General features: G+C 43.7%; 1 protein-coding gene across 2 annotated transcripts in view; it reads left to right on the forward strand.

The window, feature by feature from the left end:
* The window catches only part of PTCD1 (pentatricopeptide repeat domain 1), a 41,870-nt gene extending 37,967 nt beyond the window's left edge, over positions 1 to 3,903 (forward strand). For both annotated transcript variants that reach the window (XM_075317853.1, XM_075317854.1), the window contains one exon: positions 3,671 to 3,903. In XM_075317853.1, coding sequence (XP_075173968.1) covers positions 3,671 to 3,811 — 141 coding nt within the window. In that variant the 3' untranslated portion in view covers positions 3,812 to 3,903. The remainder of the gene's footprint in view (positions 1 to 3,670) is intronic.
* The last annotated feature ends 14,685 nt before the right edge of the window (positions 3,904 to 18,588 follow it).

The following is an 18,588-nucleotide window of genomic DNA, read 5'->3' on the forward strand; positions in this document are numbered from 1 at the left end:
TGTTTCACCAAGACAAGGTAGTGCTGCGCCTGATTCCGGAGTTTCTCCCTAAGGTGGTATCCCCCTTTCTTCTCAATCAGGATATCTCCTTACCTTCCTTTTGTCCTCATCCAGTTCATCGATATGAAATGGATTTGCATTTGTTGGATCTGGTGAGAGCACTCAGAATCTACATTTCCCGCACGGCGCCCCTGCGCCGCTCGGATGCGCTCTTTGTACTTGACTCGGGTCAGCGTAAAGGGTCGCAGGCTTCCAAATCCACCCTGGCTCGATGGATCAAGGAACCAATTCTTGAAGCCTACCGTTCTGCTGGGCTTCCGGTTCCATCAGGGCTGAAGGCCCATTCTACCAGAGCCGTGGGTGCGTCCTGGGCATTACGGCACCAGGCTACGGCTCAGCAGGTGTGCCAGGCAGCTACCTGGTCGAGTCTGCACACTTTCCCAAGCATTATCAGGTGCATACCTACGCTTAGGCGGATGCCAGCCTAGGTAGAAGAGTCCTGCAGGCGGCGGTTGCCTCCATGTAGGGAAGGGCTGTTTTACGGCCCTAACTTGAGGTATTAATTTACCCACCCAGGGACTGCTTTTGGACGTCCCAATCGTCTGGGTCTCCCAATGGAGCGCCGAAGAAGAAGGGAATTTTGTTACTTACCGTAAATTCCTTTTCTTCTAGCTCCAATTGGGAGACCCAGCACCCGCCCTGTTTCCTTCGGGATTTTTGTTTTTTTCGGGTACACATGTTGTTCATGTTGAATGGTTTCAGTTCTCCGATGTTCCTTCGGATTGAATTTGTTTAACCAGTTATTGGCTTTCCTCCTTCTTGCTTTTGCACTAAAACTGAGGAGCCCGTGATCCCACGGGGGGTGTATATGCAGAAGGGGAGGGGCCTTACACTTTTTAGTGTAATACTTTGTGTGGCCTCCGGAGGCAGTAGCTATACACCCAATCGTCTGGGTCTCCCAATTGGAGCTAGAAGAAAAGGAATTTACGGTAAGTAACAAAATTCCCTTCTTTAACCCCGCACTTTACAGTTATTCACCAAAAAGCCTGCCTCCATTAAAGCGAATGGAGCTGGGAGCCACAGTGCAGCCACAACTTCAGAAGAATGCGCAGCCACGCCCTTATATGGAATGTTGGCGTGTCACAATGCAGCCAGGGAAAGAGACAGACACAGACAGGGAAAGAGGCAGACACAGACAGGGTAAGAAACAGACACAAAGAGACAGACACAGACAAAGAGACAGACTGACAGGGAAAGAGTGAGACAGGTTAAGAGACAGACACAGACAGGTAAAGAGACAGACAAAGAGACAGAGACAGACACAGGGAAAGAGACAGACAGGGAAAGTGACAGAGATAGAAAGGGAAAGAGATAGATAGACAGATAGGGAAAGAGATTGAGACAGACGGAGAAAGACACAGTCAGAGACAGACAGGGATTTTAACCCCGCGCGTTCCAATTTACCAATCAATTTTGCCCCTTTCTACATAATGGGGAAAAAGTGAAACGGAAAATGTTGGGGGCAAATTGACAGCTGCCAGTATCTACCGTACAGTTGCTAATGTCGGGCCCCGACATGGGAAACTCGCCACACTCGGGGATATGAACACACACACAAAATGCGCCACACACTACCACGTACTTGAACACATATACCACCCTCTGCACACATTTCACCACACATACACCAACCTCGCCACATAATCGCCCTAAAACACACCTATTTGTTTTGTGGTTTTTGTGTGCAGAATACATTTTTGTTAATATATTCTATTTTGTTAACAGCAGTTATTAACCCGGGCGAAGCCGGGTAGTACAGCTAGTAACAAATAAATGTGAAGCTTCATGAGACACGTCTACCTGGTCCGGTCCTTCCAGCACTGAATTTGTTTTGTGGAACATCTGAGTGTGATCCGGCTCTAACGGGCTGACAGAATGGAGAGGTTGGAGAACCTTTGTTTGTCTCTCTCGTCCCCTCTGATAAAACCAGATTCTGATTAGCATGATCTAGTGTTTTTCTCAGATGGACCCAGTCTAAGGGTATGTTTTTGAACCACTTAAATAAAAAGAAAAAACTATACATATATGGTATCCACGTACTCGTATTGACCTGGTGAACACGGTAAATAAAACCCCCAAATAATAATTTTGGAATTGCACTTTTTTTTTTCTTGCAATTTCAGCACTCTTGGAATGTCTTCCCCATTTCCCAGTACACTATGTGGTAATGAATGGTGCCTTTCCAAAGTACTGTACAACTGGTCCAATAAAAAACACAAGCTCTTATAGGCTGTATTGATTGACGGATAAATAAAATAGTTATGACTTCTTCAAAGAAGGGGAGAAAAAACTAAAACGAAACAATAGAAAATAGTCCAATCATGAAGGGGTTAAATTTCATATTGTGCAGAGAAAAGAGAGGCCAAAGGCACATAAGTGTTTTTAGGTTTTTTTTTCCCAAGCAAGTTATCACATTGAATATGATAGACCCATACAGTTTTTAAACATTTTTTGAAACATGTTCTTAAAAAGGTCCTTATTTGTATTTAATGGAAACTTGTCAGGTGCCTTATGCACCCAGAACCACGAGCAATTCTGTGTGTATATTGCTAATCCCTGCCTAACCGTCCCTGTATACACTAGTATAGATAAAGAGATCTTTAGAAAAAGTATATCTAAAGATCTTTTATCGTATGCTAATGAGCGAGGAACTAGTCCCAAGAGCATTGCTTCCCTTGCTAGTCAGCCCCATTAGCATGTTAGTACGCCCCTGTGGGTGTGGTAACATGCTAATGAATGCGCAGATCTCACTCACCTCTCCGCTGTCATCACGTCCGACGCTGGATTTCGGCTCCGTGCGCATTACCCTGGAGTTTGGGTCATGCGCACTATGAAGCCGGGTGTACGCGTGTCAGCTTCAAACTGAAGTAGTGTGCACAACCCAAACTCCGGGTTCATGCGCACTGAGCCGAAATCCAGTGCATGGCAGCGGAGAGGTGAGTGAGATCATCCTCTGATGCTGCGCATTCATTAGCATGTTACCACACCCACAGGGGCATACTAACATGCTAATGGGACCGACTAGCCAGGGAAACTAACACCCAGGGGGCTAGTCCCTGCACTCATTTAGCATATACGATATAAGATCTTTAGAAATACTTTTTCTAAAGATCTCTTTATCTATGCTAGTGTATACAGGGACGGTTAGGCAGGGATTAGCAATATTGCACCTGACAGATTCCCTTTAATATGACTGTGATGTCTGATTGCAGTTTGCAGAATCCTCAAGGTCACAAGGGACACTCATGGCTCGATAACGCTTTTTCCTTAAGGCTAGTTTCACATATCCGGCGAAATGCCGGATGTGTGAAACTAGCCTAAGGATCTTTCACACTGCGTTCTTCTCCCCATTCAGTGGTCCCGTTTGGCCTTTCGATCGAACCCCCTGCAAAACGGGATTCGGTCCACTGAACGGGGAGAGGAAAGCAGTGTGAAAGCACCCTTAGTATTACAGCATCTCCATCTTGTATAATCCATCTTATTTGCTATATGAAGAGTGACAGAATTGATACTGACCGTCACCTGCTGACTGACAGTCCATGGCTGCTTTGCAACGAATCCATTATTTGCTGCTGATAGTTGGGCCTCATCTTTGGTTATTTCCTTCCAGTATTTTAAGAAGAATGTGTTCCTGGAGAAGATAGACGGCTTCCGTGGCTACTACAACCGCTGGCTGGAATGGATGAGCGCTGAAGAAACTGAACATCCCTGGCAGAAATACCGCACTAAACCACAGACTGATTCCAATTAAAGAAATAGAGTACAAACTTTTTTTTTTTGTGTGTGTGTGTGTGAATATGTATATACTGCAATGTAGATCAACAATAATGTATATTTTTCATGAATAAAATCTTTCGCAAAAATATTGTCATGCCCAATCCTTTCTACAGGAGATAAGTCACCTATAAGGAGTCCGGCTGTGGCTTACTCTATTCTACAGCTGGGTTCACACATAGCGACAGCGACATCGCTGTTACGTCACCATTTTCTGTGACGCAACAGCGACCTAGTAAGTCGCTGTTATGATCGCTGCTTAGCTGTCAAACACAGCAGACGCAGCAGCGATCATAACGACACGCGTCGCTGTGGAAGCCATGCTGCACTTGGTAACTAAGGTAAATATCGGGTAACCATTACCCGATATTTACCTTGTTTACCAGCGCACACGCTTAGCGCTGGCTCCCTGCTCTCCTAGCCAGGCTACACATCGGGTTAATTACCCGATGTGTACTCCGGCTACGTGTGCAGGGAGCCAGCGCTAAGCGGTGTGCTCTCACGCTGCCAGTGCCGGCTCCCTGCTCACGTAGCTGGAGTACACATCGGGTAATTAACCCAATGTGTACTCTGGCTGTGTGCATGGAGCCGGCGCTGGCAGCGTGAGAGCGGCGGTGCTAGTAACTAATGTAAATATGGAGTAACCAAGGAAAGGGCTTCTTGGTTACCCGATGTTTACCGTGGTTACAGCTTACCGCAGGCTGCCATACGCCGGCTCCTGCTCTCTGCTCGCTTCAGTTCGTCGCTCTCTCGCTGTCACACACAGCGATGTGTGGCTCACAGCGGGAGAGTGACGAGCAAAAAATGAAGCAGGACATTCAGCAACGACCGGCGACCTCACAGCAAGGGCCAGCTCGTTGCTGGATGTCACACACACCGACAGCAACGGGACGTCGCTGCTACGTCACAGAAAATGGTGACGTAGCAGCGACGTCGTTGTTGCAGTCGCTGTGTGTGACACCACCTTACCAATTGGAATCCAATATACACATCTAAGTGACGCATGTCTGCATTGGGGGTTCTATCGGAGTTACAGGTGTATTACCAACCTAAAAAGCACTCCAACAATATTGTTTTGCACATATAGGTTCGTTTTCATCAGGATTCTGGCATAAAACTTTGAAAGGTTGCAGCATTTGTACCTGACTTTTAGTTAAGAATATTTTGCAACTTTTGTCATTTTTAGGCCAGCTTCAGAAACTTTTTGAAAACTGGGCACAGATTAGCGTGGAAGGGGTGTGACATAGCATGGCTGGCATACTAATGATAATTTACGACTTCCCTCCACCTTTCCACTCTCTTCGTACGGCGTCACACGCAGTTAAGGATATTAGTTGCTCTGCACCAGATAGGATACACTGAGACTGCTGATATATATCACATAGCATACATTTAGGCTACATGCGCACGCTGCATCTTTTTGTGTTCACAAACTGCAGCCAAAACTGCACCTTGTCAGAGAGAGCCTGGAAATGTCACAAAAAATGCTTGAAATTGTAGGTGCGTTTGTTGCTGCGTGTTCAGTGCGTTTTTCACCACATGCGTTTTTGCTGCGTTTTTGTGACAAATGTTGACAAAAACGCAGGAAGAATGAACATGCTGCATTTTTTTTTTTGTCACAAACATTTGACAAATAAAACGCTGACAAATAAACTGCAATGTGCGCATAGAAAATCTGACTTCTAATAGACTTTGCTGGGAAGTCAAATGTCAGAAAGTTCTGACAACAAAACTGCAGCCAAAAACGCAGCAAAAAACGAAGCGTGCGCATGTAGCCTAAGACAGCTGTATATACCTCACACAGGATATACTGAGACTGCTGGATATTCATCACATTGGAGACACTGAAATAGCTGGATATACATCACAGTATATACTGAGACTGCAGGATATAATGAGGCTGCTGGATATATATCACATGGGATACACTGAGACTGCTGGATATAGAACACATGGAATACAATGAGACTGCTGTATATACATCACATGGAATATATTGAGACTGCTGTATATACATGACATGAGATACACTAAGACTGCTATATATACATCATATGGGATACACTGCAGTATATACATCCCATTGCATACACAGACTGCTTATATATACATCACATTACATACACTGAGACCGCTGCATATACATCACATGAGATACACAGACTGCTGCATAAACATCACATGGGATACACTGAGACTGCTGTACACTGTGTTCCAAATTATTATGCAAAAAGAGTTTAGGAGTGATAAGGTTAGACATTTTTTGTTTGTCATTTAAACTCATTGATGCTGATGTGTGTCAGGGCTCTTTATATCACTGAAAGCAATTGCAGATACCTGTGCACATTAGTTTGGCAGGTGTGTCCAAATAAAGGCAAGACTACTTAAGAAGGCTGTTCCACATTATTAAGCAGCCTACATTTTTTTCCAGTATGGGAAAGAAAAAGGATATGTCGGCTGCTGAGAAGCAACAAATTGTGGAGTATTTAGGTTAAGGCATGACTACAATCAACATTGCCAAGACACTTCATCGTGATCATCACACAATCAAGAAGTATGTAGCTGACTCACAGCACACGCATGTGCGTGCTGATAAGGAAAAATTGAGGACTCTTTCCACCAGGCAATTGCGTCAGGTTAAGAGAACAGCTGCTAAAATGCCTTGTCATAGCAGCAGACAAGTTTTTGAAGCTGCTGGTGCCTCCAATGTCCCCCGAACAACAAGATGCAGGGTCCTTCAGAGGTTTGGAGCTGTGCGTAAGCCATCCTGTCGACCACCTCTATCCACTGCACACAAGCAGAAACGGCTCCAGTGGGCCAAACGATACATGAAGACTGACTTCCAAACTGTTTTGTTCAACGATGAGGGCCGTGCAACGCTCGATGGTCCAGATGGATGGAGTGGAGGATGGCTGGTTGATGGACACCACATGAAAACACAGCTAAGGCGCCAACAAGGAGGAGGTGGAGTAATGTTTTGGGCTGGAATCATGATTGTCGGCCCCTTTAGGATCCCTGAGGGGATAAAGATGAACTCCATAATCTATGTGGAGTTTCTAAAACAGCACTTCCTGCCATGGTTCAAGAGGAAGAACTGTGCGTTCCGCAGCAAGATCATTTTCATGCATGATACTGCACCGTCTCATGCTGCAAATAACACATCTGCATCTCTGGCTGCTATGGGCATAGAAGAGGACAAACTTATGGTGTGGCCACCATCTACCCCTGACCCCAACCCCATTGAGAACCTATGGAGCATCATCAAAAGGAGTGTCTATGATGGCGGGAGGCAGTTCACATCTTAGCTACAGCTCTGGGAGGATATTCTGTCCACATGCAAAATAATTGAAGCACAAATCATCCAAAAACTGACAAATTCAATGGACTAGAGAGTTCAGAAGCTTCTTTCGAACAAGGGGTCCTATGTGGAAATGTAACATCACCTAGAATTAAGTTTTGACTTGAAAACTGTTTGATTTCATTTTGTAATAAGCTGATGCTTATAATTTCACAAGTGACCATTTTGTTTTTCAAAATAAAAATAAAAAGGTTGAAAACGCTGCTGTGCATAATAATTTGGAACATGCATTTTGAGTGCATTTTGATTGTTTATTATTTTTGAAAATATACTGTTTTCATAGGCAAAAAGCAAAAATATCCAGCATCCACGTCCAGGTAAAATATAAAAGTTGTATCTGTATGAGGGGTCCAAGAGGACTTTTATATTTGTTGGGGATGTGATGTTCATCACCCTATGTTTTTAATTGATTCTGAATAAAGATACAACTTTTATATTTTATCTGGACGTGGATGCTGGATATTTTTGCTTTTTGTGGAATTTCCTGGCGTGGCCGGCCTCTATCCTTGCACCTGTCTCTCATTGGAGTCTCCATAGACCTGGGTGAGCTGATTTTTCTTTTTTCTTCTCCTGTTGATCAAAAACATTTCAATTATACTCGAATAGTAGATGACTGGAAAATAACAATGACTGCAATTCATAAAGTTAATTTAGGAAAATATGAAAAAATATTTTTTGCATAATAGTTTGGAACACAGTGTATATGCATCATATGAAAAACACTGAGCATGCTATATATACATCACACAGGATACACTGAGACTGCTGTCTATACATCACACGGCACTGAGACTGCTCTAAATACATGACATAGGATACACTGAGACTGCTGTGTATATACAGTCATATGAAAAAGTTTGGGCACCCCTATTAATGTTAACCTTTTTTCTTCATAACAATTTATGTTTTTGCAACAGCTATTTCAGTTTCATATATCTAATAACTGATGGACTCAGTAATATTTCTGGATTGAAATGAGGTTTATTGTACTAACAGAAAATGTGCAATCCGCATTTAAACAAAATTTGACAGGTGCATAAGTATGGGCACCTCAACATAAAAGTGACATTAATATTTAGTAGATCCTCCTTTTGCAAAAATAACAGCCTCTAGTCCCTTCCTGTAGCTTTTAATGAGTTCCTGGATCCTGGATGAAGGTATATTTGACCATTCCTGTTTACAAAACAATTCCAGTTCAGTTAAGTTTGATGGTTGCAGAGCATGGACAGCACGCTTCAAATCATCCCACAGATGTTCAATGATATTCAGGTCTGGGGACTGGGATGGCCATTCCAGAACATTGTAATTGTTCCTCTGCATGAATGCCTGAGTAGATTTGGAGCGGTGTTTTGGATCATTGTCTTGCTGAAATATCCATCCCCTGCGTAACTTCAACTTCGTCACTGATTCTTGCACATTATTGTCAAGAATCTGCTGATACTGAGTTGAATCCATGCGACCCTCAACTTTAACAAGATTCCCGGTGCCGGCATTGGCCACACAGCCCCAAAGCATGATGGAACCTTCACCAAATTTTACTGTGGGTAGCAAGTGCTTTTCTTGGAATGCCGTGTTTTTTTGCCTCCATGCATAACGCCTTTATGTATGACCAAACAACTCAATCTTTGTTTCATCAGTCCACAGGACCTTCTTCCAAAATGTAATTGGCTTGTCCAATTGTGCTTTTGCATACCTCAGGCGACTCTGTTTGTGGTGTGCTTGCACAAACGGCTTCTTTCGCATCACTCTCCCATACAGCTTCTCCTTGTGCAACGTGCGCTGTATTGTTGACCAATGCACATTGACACAATCTGCAGCAAGATGATGCTGCAGGTCTTTGGAGGTGGTCTGTGGATTGTCCTTGACTGTTCTCACCATTCTTCTTCTCTGCCTTTCTGATATTTTTCTTGGCCTGCCACTTCTGGGCTTAACAAGAACTGTACCTGTGTTCTTCCTTTTCCTTACAATGTTCCTCACAGTGGAAACTGACAGTTTAAATCTCTGAGACAACTTTTTGTATCCTTCCCCTGAACAACTATGTTGAATAATCTTTGTTTTCAGATGATTTGAGAGTTGTTTTGAGGAGCCCATGATGCCACTCTTCATAGGAGATTCAAATAGGAGAACAACTTGCAAGTGGCCACCTTAAATACCTTTTCTCATGATTGGATACACCTGCCTATGAAGTTCAAAGCTCAATGAGGTTACAAAACCAATTTAGTGCTTTAGTAAGTCAGTAAAAAGTAGTTAGGAGTGTTCAAATCAGGAAATTCATAAGGGTGCCCATACTTTTGCACCGGTCAAATTTTGTTTAAATGCGGATTGCACATTTTCTGTTAGTACAATAAATCTCATTTCAATCCAGAAATATTCCTCAGTCCATCAGTTATTCGATATATGAAACTGAAATAGCTGTTGCAAAAGCCCAAATTGTTATAAAGAAAAAAGGTTAACATTAATAGGGGTGCCCAAACTTTTTCATAGGACTGTATCATATGGAATACACTATAGTGTTGTATGTACATCATACGGGATGCATTGATTACTGTATATACATCACATGGGATGCATGGAGACTGCTGCATATACATCACGTAGGAGACACTGACACTCTGCTGTATTCATCAGTGTACAGCAGTGTTATACGTCTGATACTCAGCAAATAGAGTCCGCAAACTATTTATCTGTGCCTCAAACGTCAAACGGCGCCGCCCCCCCCCCCGAATTCTGTGCTGCGGCCAAAAAGTACTGTACTGTCACATGCGGGGGATATTGCCACTTTCAGGGGAAAGTGTGTAACAAATGGAGGCCTTTTTTTTTTTTATTTATTTTCCTTTGTGAAAATGAAAATTCTGGGGCTAAAACTGTATTGTAGTGATAAAAATGTAATTATTTCTTTACCCCCGATAGTCTAAAATTTTGTGTTTGGTGTCAACATGCTCACTGCATCTCTAGATTTATTCATTAAGGGGTGCAGTTTGTAAAATGAGGTCACTTATACGAAGATTGTTCTGTACTGGTACCTCAGGGACTCTGCCAATGTGACATGGCACCCGCAAACCATTCCAGCTATATTTGCACTATACTATGGAGCCCCTTCCCATCTGAGTTTTGCAGTGTCACTGAACGGTGCACTGTATGTGCAAAATAATTGCAGCGTTTTTAAAACAGAATCTTCATAACATTTATTTCCATGTACACAAAGGCACTGGGAGAAGTGCACATTCAACCCCAAATGACAACATGAACAAAATATCCATTTTTAAACTGGAAATAAAGAAAAAGCAATAACAGGCTATTCAACAAAATACCAGTGTCTGCTTTTCGTTTACAAACTCGAATATTTACAATGTACACTGAAATTTGTTTAGACTTCACTTTTCTCTTAATCACTGAACTAATATTTAGTTGTATAACCTTTTATTTCTGAAAAATTGCCAATCAGAGTGAGGTTTGGGGATTGGGCTGGCCACTTCATATCATCAATCTTTTTGGTCTGAAACCAGGTTTTTGCCCACTTGTTGATGTGTGTGGGGTCGTTGTCCTGCTGAAACATCCAATTCATGGGCATTTCTTCTTCAGCATAAGGCAACATGACCTCTTCTAGTATTTTTTTCATATATTCAAAGTGGTCCATGGTGCCTTGTTTGGGCCTAACTCTAGAGAATAAGAAGCAACTCCAAGACATTGCACCTCCATGTTTTACAGTCTTCACAGTGTACTGAGGCTGAATTTAGTGTTTACTGGTCTTCTCACAATTTGTCTGCGATCTTTAGACCCAATAAGGACAATCCTGCTCTCATCTGGCCATATAATGTTGCTCCACTTCTCTTTAGGCCAGTCAGTGTCTTCTTGGACAAACAGAAACATTTTTAACTCCTTTTTTCCAGCAATGGTGCCTAGAGGGTTTCTTGCAAATAGTTTGGCTTCATGGAGGCGTCATTGGTTGGCTGCAGTCCTCACAGGTAACTGAAGATCTTCTCTTGTCTCCCTGGAACTGATCATTGGATGCTTCTTTGCCATTTTTATTATTCTTCTAGCTGTAGTACCCGGCTTTGCCCAGGATAGTAATTACATCTCTCTTAAGCCCGCTTTACACACTACAATATATCTTATGATGTGTCGGCGGGGTCCCGTTGTAAGTGACACACATTTGGCATCGTAAGTTACATTGTAGTGTGTGACAGCTACGTGCGATTGCGATTGAACGGTAAAACGTTCATCGCACGCACGTCGTTCATTCCTCATAAATTGAACGTCAGGTTGTTCATCGTACCCGGGGCAGCACACATCGCAGTGTGCGACACCCCGGGAACGATGAACAGATCTTACCTGCGTCCTGCGGCTCCCGGCCAGCAATGCGGAAGGAAGGAGGTGGGCGGGATGTTTACGTCCCGCTCATCTCCGCCCCTTCGCTTCTATTGGCCGGCTGCCGTGTGACGTCGATGTGATGCCGAACGTCCCTCCCACTCCAGGAAGTAAACGTTCGCCTCCCACATCAAGGTCGTATGGACAGGTAAGTACGTTTGACGGGGGTTAATCGTTTGTGCGGCACATTCAACAAAATTGAACGTGCCGCACATACGATGGGGGCGGTTACGATCACATACGATATCATATGCAGAATCGTAACATGTAAAGCAGGCTTAAGTCTCTCCCATTCTCCCACCCTCTCTGTCTCTCCCACTCTCTCCCTCTCTGTTTCTCTTCGTCTCTCCCATTCTCCCACTCTCTCTCCTGCTCTCTCTCCCACTCTGTCTCTCTCCCACTCTCTCGCCATCTCTCCCATTTTTCCCCTCACCCACTCTCTCTCCCTCTTCGGTGAAATCATATTAACTGACACATAAGCTTCTTATACTAAGAATGTCCTTCATTGCCTATAACAACCAATCAGAGCTGCTATTAATGACCTGTAGCAAAATAGAAGCAAAGCTGTGATTGGTTGCTATAGTCCACCTGATAAATCTGTCAAAAACAGCCAATATATTGCCTCATTAAACCCCACACAGTATAGAAGTAAGGTCATGTGACTTACATCAGCCTCTACAACAACATTGGCTAAGCGTCACAGCTGAAATCATATTAACTTACACATAAGCTTTCTTATACTAGCAATGTCTTTCGTTGCCTTTAGCAATCAATCAGAGCTCCTTCACCTCTAACAAAATAGAAGCATATGTAATCTATGCTGAAAATGTGCAAGAAAGAAACTCAGTATACTGCGGAACCCAGTCTATTGTGGCTACTAATGATGAAAATATCAAAATCAATGAGAGACGTAGTATAATGGAAAGTTCAGGTTAAGTACCTTAATGGCTGGTCCGGGTGGTCAAAGTGCAGACCCCAGCAGGCAAGCAGGTCACTTTGACCACCAGGACCAGCCATTTTTGATCACAGTATACTGCAGTACCAGACTGCACACAGACCGCAGTATACGGACTGTCTTGCACATTTTCAGCACATATTACATATGATACACTTTATTGCGGGTTTTTGCACAAGTCGTAATTTTGTAGCACTTTACTTGTATGCTCCTCAATGATTGATTACTAACTTACTATGTGGATTATAAAGTTTGGTCTATTCCTGCACCGTCACTTGGTCTTGTCCTGCTGCAATTTTAGGAATATCTGTCTTTTATTGTATTTTTTACGTTTTTTTAATGAATTTAGTAAAGTATCATAATTTTACACTTTTTTTTTTGGGTCACTTTTCTCCCTCATGGTTGTTTATGCCCACATTCTGTACGGGGATTATTAGATTTGTATATTCCTGTGAAGCACCTGAAGGGTTAAATCCCCTGTATGTGGCTTTGAATACCACAAGGAGTGCCGTTTTTTACTATGGCGTCTTGTTTGGGGGCTTCCTGACACATAAGCCCCTCAAAGTCACTTCAAAAGTGTCGTGGTTCTTAAAAAAGTAGAATTTGTAAATTGTGTTTGAAAAATGAAAAATTGCTGCTAAACATTTAATCCTAACTTCGTAACAAAAGAACAACAACAAAAAAAAGCCTAAAAAATGATGTAGATGTAAGGTAGACGTGTGGTAAATATTAGTTATTTTGTGCGGTATGACAATTTGTCATAAAGGCACAAAAATTAAAAGTTAGAAAATTGTGAATTTTTCAAAATTTGTCAAATTTCTGATATTTTCTTAAATAAATGAAAATCATGTTGACCTAAATTTAGCACTAACAAGAAGTAAAATCTCAGAATCACCGGGATCCGTTCCAGCGTCGTTACATCATAAAGTGACGCTGGTCAGAATTGTAAGATTTGGACTGGTCAGGAAGGGGAAAACAAGCCCTGGGTGGAAGAGTAACTCGATTACATTTTTTCACAAATGAATAGTATAAATGAAGATGAGCAACTGTGTAATATATCTTATCAGACAAGGCTGCTTTCTCCACCAAGACTGAAAGTTCATTCTCAAAATTCTCAATTCAGTGGATAAAATAAATTAATCTGTGTTCGGTGAAGACTTTCCTATTACTGCTGAGATTCTATGTAGATAAGAGGGAGGAGCTCTGCATCTAGCTGCTCCTTCCTCAGAATCTCATCATTAAAGTGAACCTGTCACCAGATTGGCTGACTATAAGCTGCGGTCACTACTAGAGGGCTCTTATATACAGCATTCTAACATGCTGTATATGAGAGCTCAGACTGCTGTGTAGAACGTAAAAATCACTTTATAATACTTACCTAACGGTCATGCTGCGGTGTAGTTGGGTCATATGGGTGTCTCCATTCTCCGGTGCCATCGCCTCCTCTTTCAACCATCTTTGTCGTCCTTCTTCTGAAGTCGGGGTGCATGATGCGTCCTATGTCATCCACACTCGCCGGCATTGAGGTCCTCTGCAGATCAAAGTATTGTAGTGCTCCTGCGCGGGATCCGCGAGTGTGTATGATGTAGGACACGTCATGCACACAGGCTTCAGGACGAAGATGGCCGAAAGAGGCGGCGACCGGAAAACGGAGACACCCATATGACCCAACTCCACCGCAGCCACCGTTTAGGTAAGTATTATAAAATGATTTTTACGTTCTACACAGCGGCCTGGGCTCTTATATACAGCATTCTAACATACTGTATATAAAAGCCCACTGGTGGTGGCCGCAGCTTATTGGCCCCAAATCTGATGACAGGTTCGCTTTAACATCTGCCATCTCCTATCTCAGTAATGTAACATTCTGCCTTCATTAAGAACAGTTTTTTCTCCCCAGAAATGAGAATTTTGAGAATGAGAGCTCAGCCCAGGAGGGCAAAGAAGCATATTCCTGTGATGCTCGTCATTACACGAATAATTCATGAGGCAGGAAAGTCAAAGTTTCAGAGGTCAGGTACCAGGAGATTACATCATGATTAAGGGGATAGGCAGAGGTGTAATGAGGTCACAGTCAGAATACCTGGAGTGTAGCGGATCAGAGGGACAATGCAAAAGGATGGTCAAAGTCAGTGGTCAGGCAGCAAAAGATCAATTCCCCAAGCACAGATACAAGAGGCCAACTAGCACAACTGAGCAGAAGACTAAAGGGCTCTTTACACGCTGCAATCTCGCTAGCAAGCGTACCCGCCCCCGTTGGTTGTGTGACACGGGCAAATCGTTGCCCGTGGCGCACAACATCGCTTACATCCGTCACACGGACTTACCTTCCCTGTGCCGTCGCTCTGGCCGTCCAACCGCCTCCTTTCTAAGGGGGCGGTTCGTGCGGCGTCACACGGCAGCCATCCAATAGAAGCGGAGGGGCGGAAGATCCCGCCCACCTCCTTCCTTCCTCATTGCCGGTGGACGCAGGTAAGGAGATATTCGTCGTTCCTGTGGTGTCACACATAGCGATGTGTGGTGCCGCAGGAACGACGAACAACATCGTACCTGCAGCAGCAACGATATTATGAAAAGGAGCGACATGTCAACGATCAACGATTTTTGACGTTTTTGCGATCGTGTATGGTCGCTCCTAGCTGTCACATGCTGCGATGTCGCTAATGACACCGGATGTACGGCACAAACACCATGACCCCGACAATATATCGTTAGCGATGTCGCAGCGTGTCAATGACCCTTTAGACTGGCAGTGTGGGACTGACAGCTCAGCTAAATAGTTGGGCAATTAAACAAAAAGAAGCACAACTGGAAAACCCAGAACCTCCCAGTCTGTTTGGACAGCTGAGCAGTCACTGAAAATATCAACATCTCAGCATGTCCCTGCACTAGATTGGACAACTGAGCTGTCAATCAGCATACCAACAGCTCAGCACACCCGGAATCTATGCTGCAGCAGTCACCTATTGCGTCCAAGATGCACAGGAGGAATTGTGACAACTTCTCTGATCAGATATATTACAAAGTTGCTTATTTTCACCTATGTAGTGACCAGGGTTACAATTTGCTGATAAAAGTTCTAAGTTAAATTTTACAGAAAATACTTTGCTGCTAACAGTTGCCATTTCCCATGTTTCCCTACAAGTTATTGGAAAGACTGCAGCGACACAGCACTGCAGCAGCCCGACTGCAGCATTTAATATAGCAGCAAGACTGCTGCATGTGAACATAGCCTAGGAAATCTTCTGCATGTGAATCATATCAGGTACGTTTATGTAGATGAGCAGACTATCAGCCAAGCTGAATGTTTCATATGTAAATTACCCTCACATATTCGCACCTCTGTGCTGCAGACTGAAAAATGCTGATGAGCACACCAACATATCTTTGTTGTAGTATTTTATAAGTGTAATAACAACAATGGTGCTAGAATTCCTTTAATGTCAAGCAATTACAGCCTTTAAGATCTACATCAGAGGTTTCAAACACACGGCCTCTCAGGATGCTTCTTGTGGCCCGCAGGCACGTGGACCCGATAATGATCGCGGCTGGTGCAAGGGCCATAGCAGTCAGCACTTTATTTCAGATGAACGTTTCGCTGGTGCTGTGTAGCGTCAAGCTGTCTCTGCACAACTTAATGGCTGCCACTGGCCAATCAGAGGCAAGCAACTGAAGCGTATGACATCAGCTGCTTGCCTCTGATTAGCCAGCGGCTGCAACTGGAACAGCTGTGTACAGAGAACTTGACTTTGGGTAGAGCCGGCAAAACTTTCATCTGAGTTTAAGATGAAGTGCTGACAGGGGCTGCGCTCGAGTCATTACCAGTTCCACACACCTGCGGGCCGCAAGAAGCAGGAAAGAGGACACCAAGGGAACGGAGGACAGGTGAGAATAGTGTGTGTGTGTGTGTGTGTGTGTGTGTGTGTGAAAAATGGTACAACACAAGACCAGGATGGGACATTGTCACAAGAAGAAGACCTGCATGGGCACATTAGTTAAAGAAGATAATGATAGGGCACATTACTTTAAGAAGAGGAGAAAGATGGGCACATTACCAAAGGATGGAGATATTACTACAGGATGGGGACATGGATGTGCCACATTACTACAGAAAGAGGACAAGGATGGGCACATTACTACAAGAATGGAATAAGGATGGGCACATTACTATAGGATGGAGACAAGAATGAGCACATTACTACAGGATGGGGACAAGGATGGGTAAATTACTACAGGATGAAGACAAGAATGAGCACATTACTACAGGATGGGGACAAGGATGGGACACATTACTACAAGAAGGATACAAGGATGGGCACATTACTACAGGATGGAAATAAGGATGAGCACATTACTACAAGAGGACATGGATGGGGCACATTAATACAGGATAGAAACAAGGATGGGCACAATACTACAGGGGACAGGATGGACACATTACTACAGGATGGGGACCAGGATGGTGTACATTGCTATAAGAAGGGGAACGCAATGGGGGACATTACTAAAAGATGAGGACCAGGATGGGAACATTACTACAAGATATTGGCCAAAATTACTACATGGTGCTAATTGTAAAACTGTATTACTTACAAAAAGGGAATAATATATATGTACGTATATAATATAAAATCAAAATAAAGCATGAACATTTTTTTCACCATCTAGACTGTTTGTTTTTTTTTAACAAAAAAAGTGCACGTTTTAATAAACAAATGAAAAATTTTCAAAAACAGTGATTCAAAGGTGCATAGAAAAAAAGAATATGGTACCAAGAAAAATGTCACCTTGTCCTGAAAAGAATGCGGCCCCCCCCAAATTATTTTTTTTTATATGTGCGGCCCATACACCCAGCCACGTTTGAGGCCCCTGATCTACATCTTGATAGATTGGGGGGGGGGGTTCTTCTTGTCCTCCCTCCTGTATGGCTGCCTCCTTTGTGATTTCAGAATCTGCTCCTGCTTACTGATTTTCGCTGCACCTTTTTACCCTGTCTATGTGGTATTTATGAAATCTTATGTACTATAAGGCTATGTGCGCACTTACCGGATTTTGCCGCGGATTTTCCGCGGATTTGCTGCATGTTTCGCTGCAGAAAATGTTCATAACATCTCTGCAGTGAATCACCAGCAAATCCTATGGAGAAAAAAAATCCTGTGCGCACTGGGCGGAATTTGACAGCTGCATGTTTTGCTGCGGGAATCAAGCAGCAAAAACAAGTGCATGTCACTTCTTTTCCACACATCGCTGCGGGATTTCACTCCATTGACTCAATGTTAATCATGAAATCCCGCAGGGAATAACGCAGGCAGCAAATTCTGTGCGGTTCACTGCGTTTTCCTGCGTTATTCCCTGCGGTATTTCGCGGTTTACCTCCGGTAATGTACATCACTTGCTGGCGGTTTTGCAGGGAAGTGATGTCATTACAGGAAGAGGAAGCGGAGCAGAGTAAACACACACACACATCAGACACACACAGACATCACAGACACATAGAACACACATAGAAAGAAAACGGAAATATAGAAAACAAAGAACGTGGGCTCCGCTGTATATTTACCTTCCAGCCGAGGTAAGCACACAGCGGCGGCCCGGTATTCTCAGGCTGGGGAGGGAGAGGGGCAGGGATAATGTCCCCCGCCTCACTCCCACCTCCCGCAGCCGAGAATATCAGCCGCAGCTGCCCCGGCACTGTCGCATGTATTATGCGGCAATACCGGCGTGTCCCCAGCTCTTCTTGCCACCGTGTAGCAGTGGTGGCAAGGTAATACAAGGGGTTAATGGTGATGGGGGACCACCGCCATTAACTCCAGGCTTGATCATGGCAGCGTCTATGTGACAGCTGACATGATCAACCCGTAAGTAAAGTGAATAAAATACACAGACACCGAAAAATCCTTTATTTTAAATAAAACCAACAAGCCTCGTTCACCATTTTATTAACCCCTCCCAAACAAAGCTCCGGCGTAGTCCACAGCTCCGGCTCCGGCGTCCTGCACTGCTGACATCCAGCCGCGACTGTCACAGACACAGGCTGAATGCAGCAGACAGCAGAGGTAATTACCGGTCATTT

This window comes from Anomaloglossus baeobatrachus, chromosome 7 (assembly GCF_048569485.1).
Source record: "Anomaloglossus baeobatrachus isolate aAnoBae1 chromosome 7, aAnoBae1.hap1, whole genome shotgun sequence".
In the NCBI taxonomy this organism is placed as follows: domain Eukaryota; kingdom Metazoa; phylum Chordata; class Amphibia; order Anura; family Aromobatidae; genus Anomaloglossus; species Anomaloglossus baeobatrachus.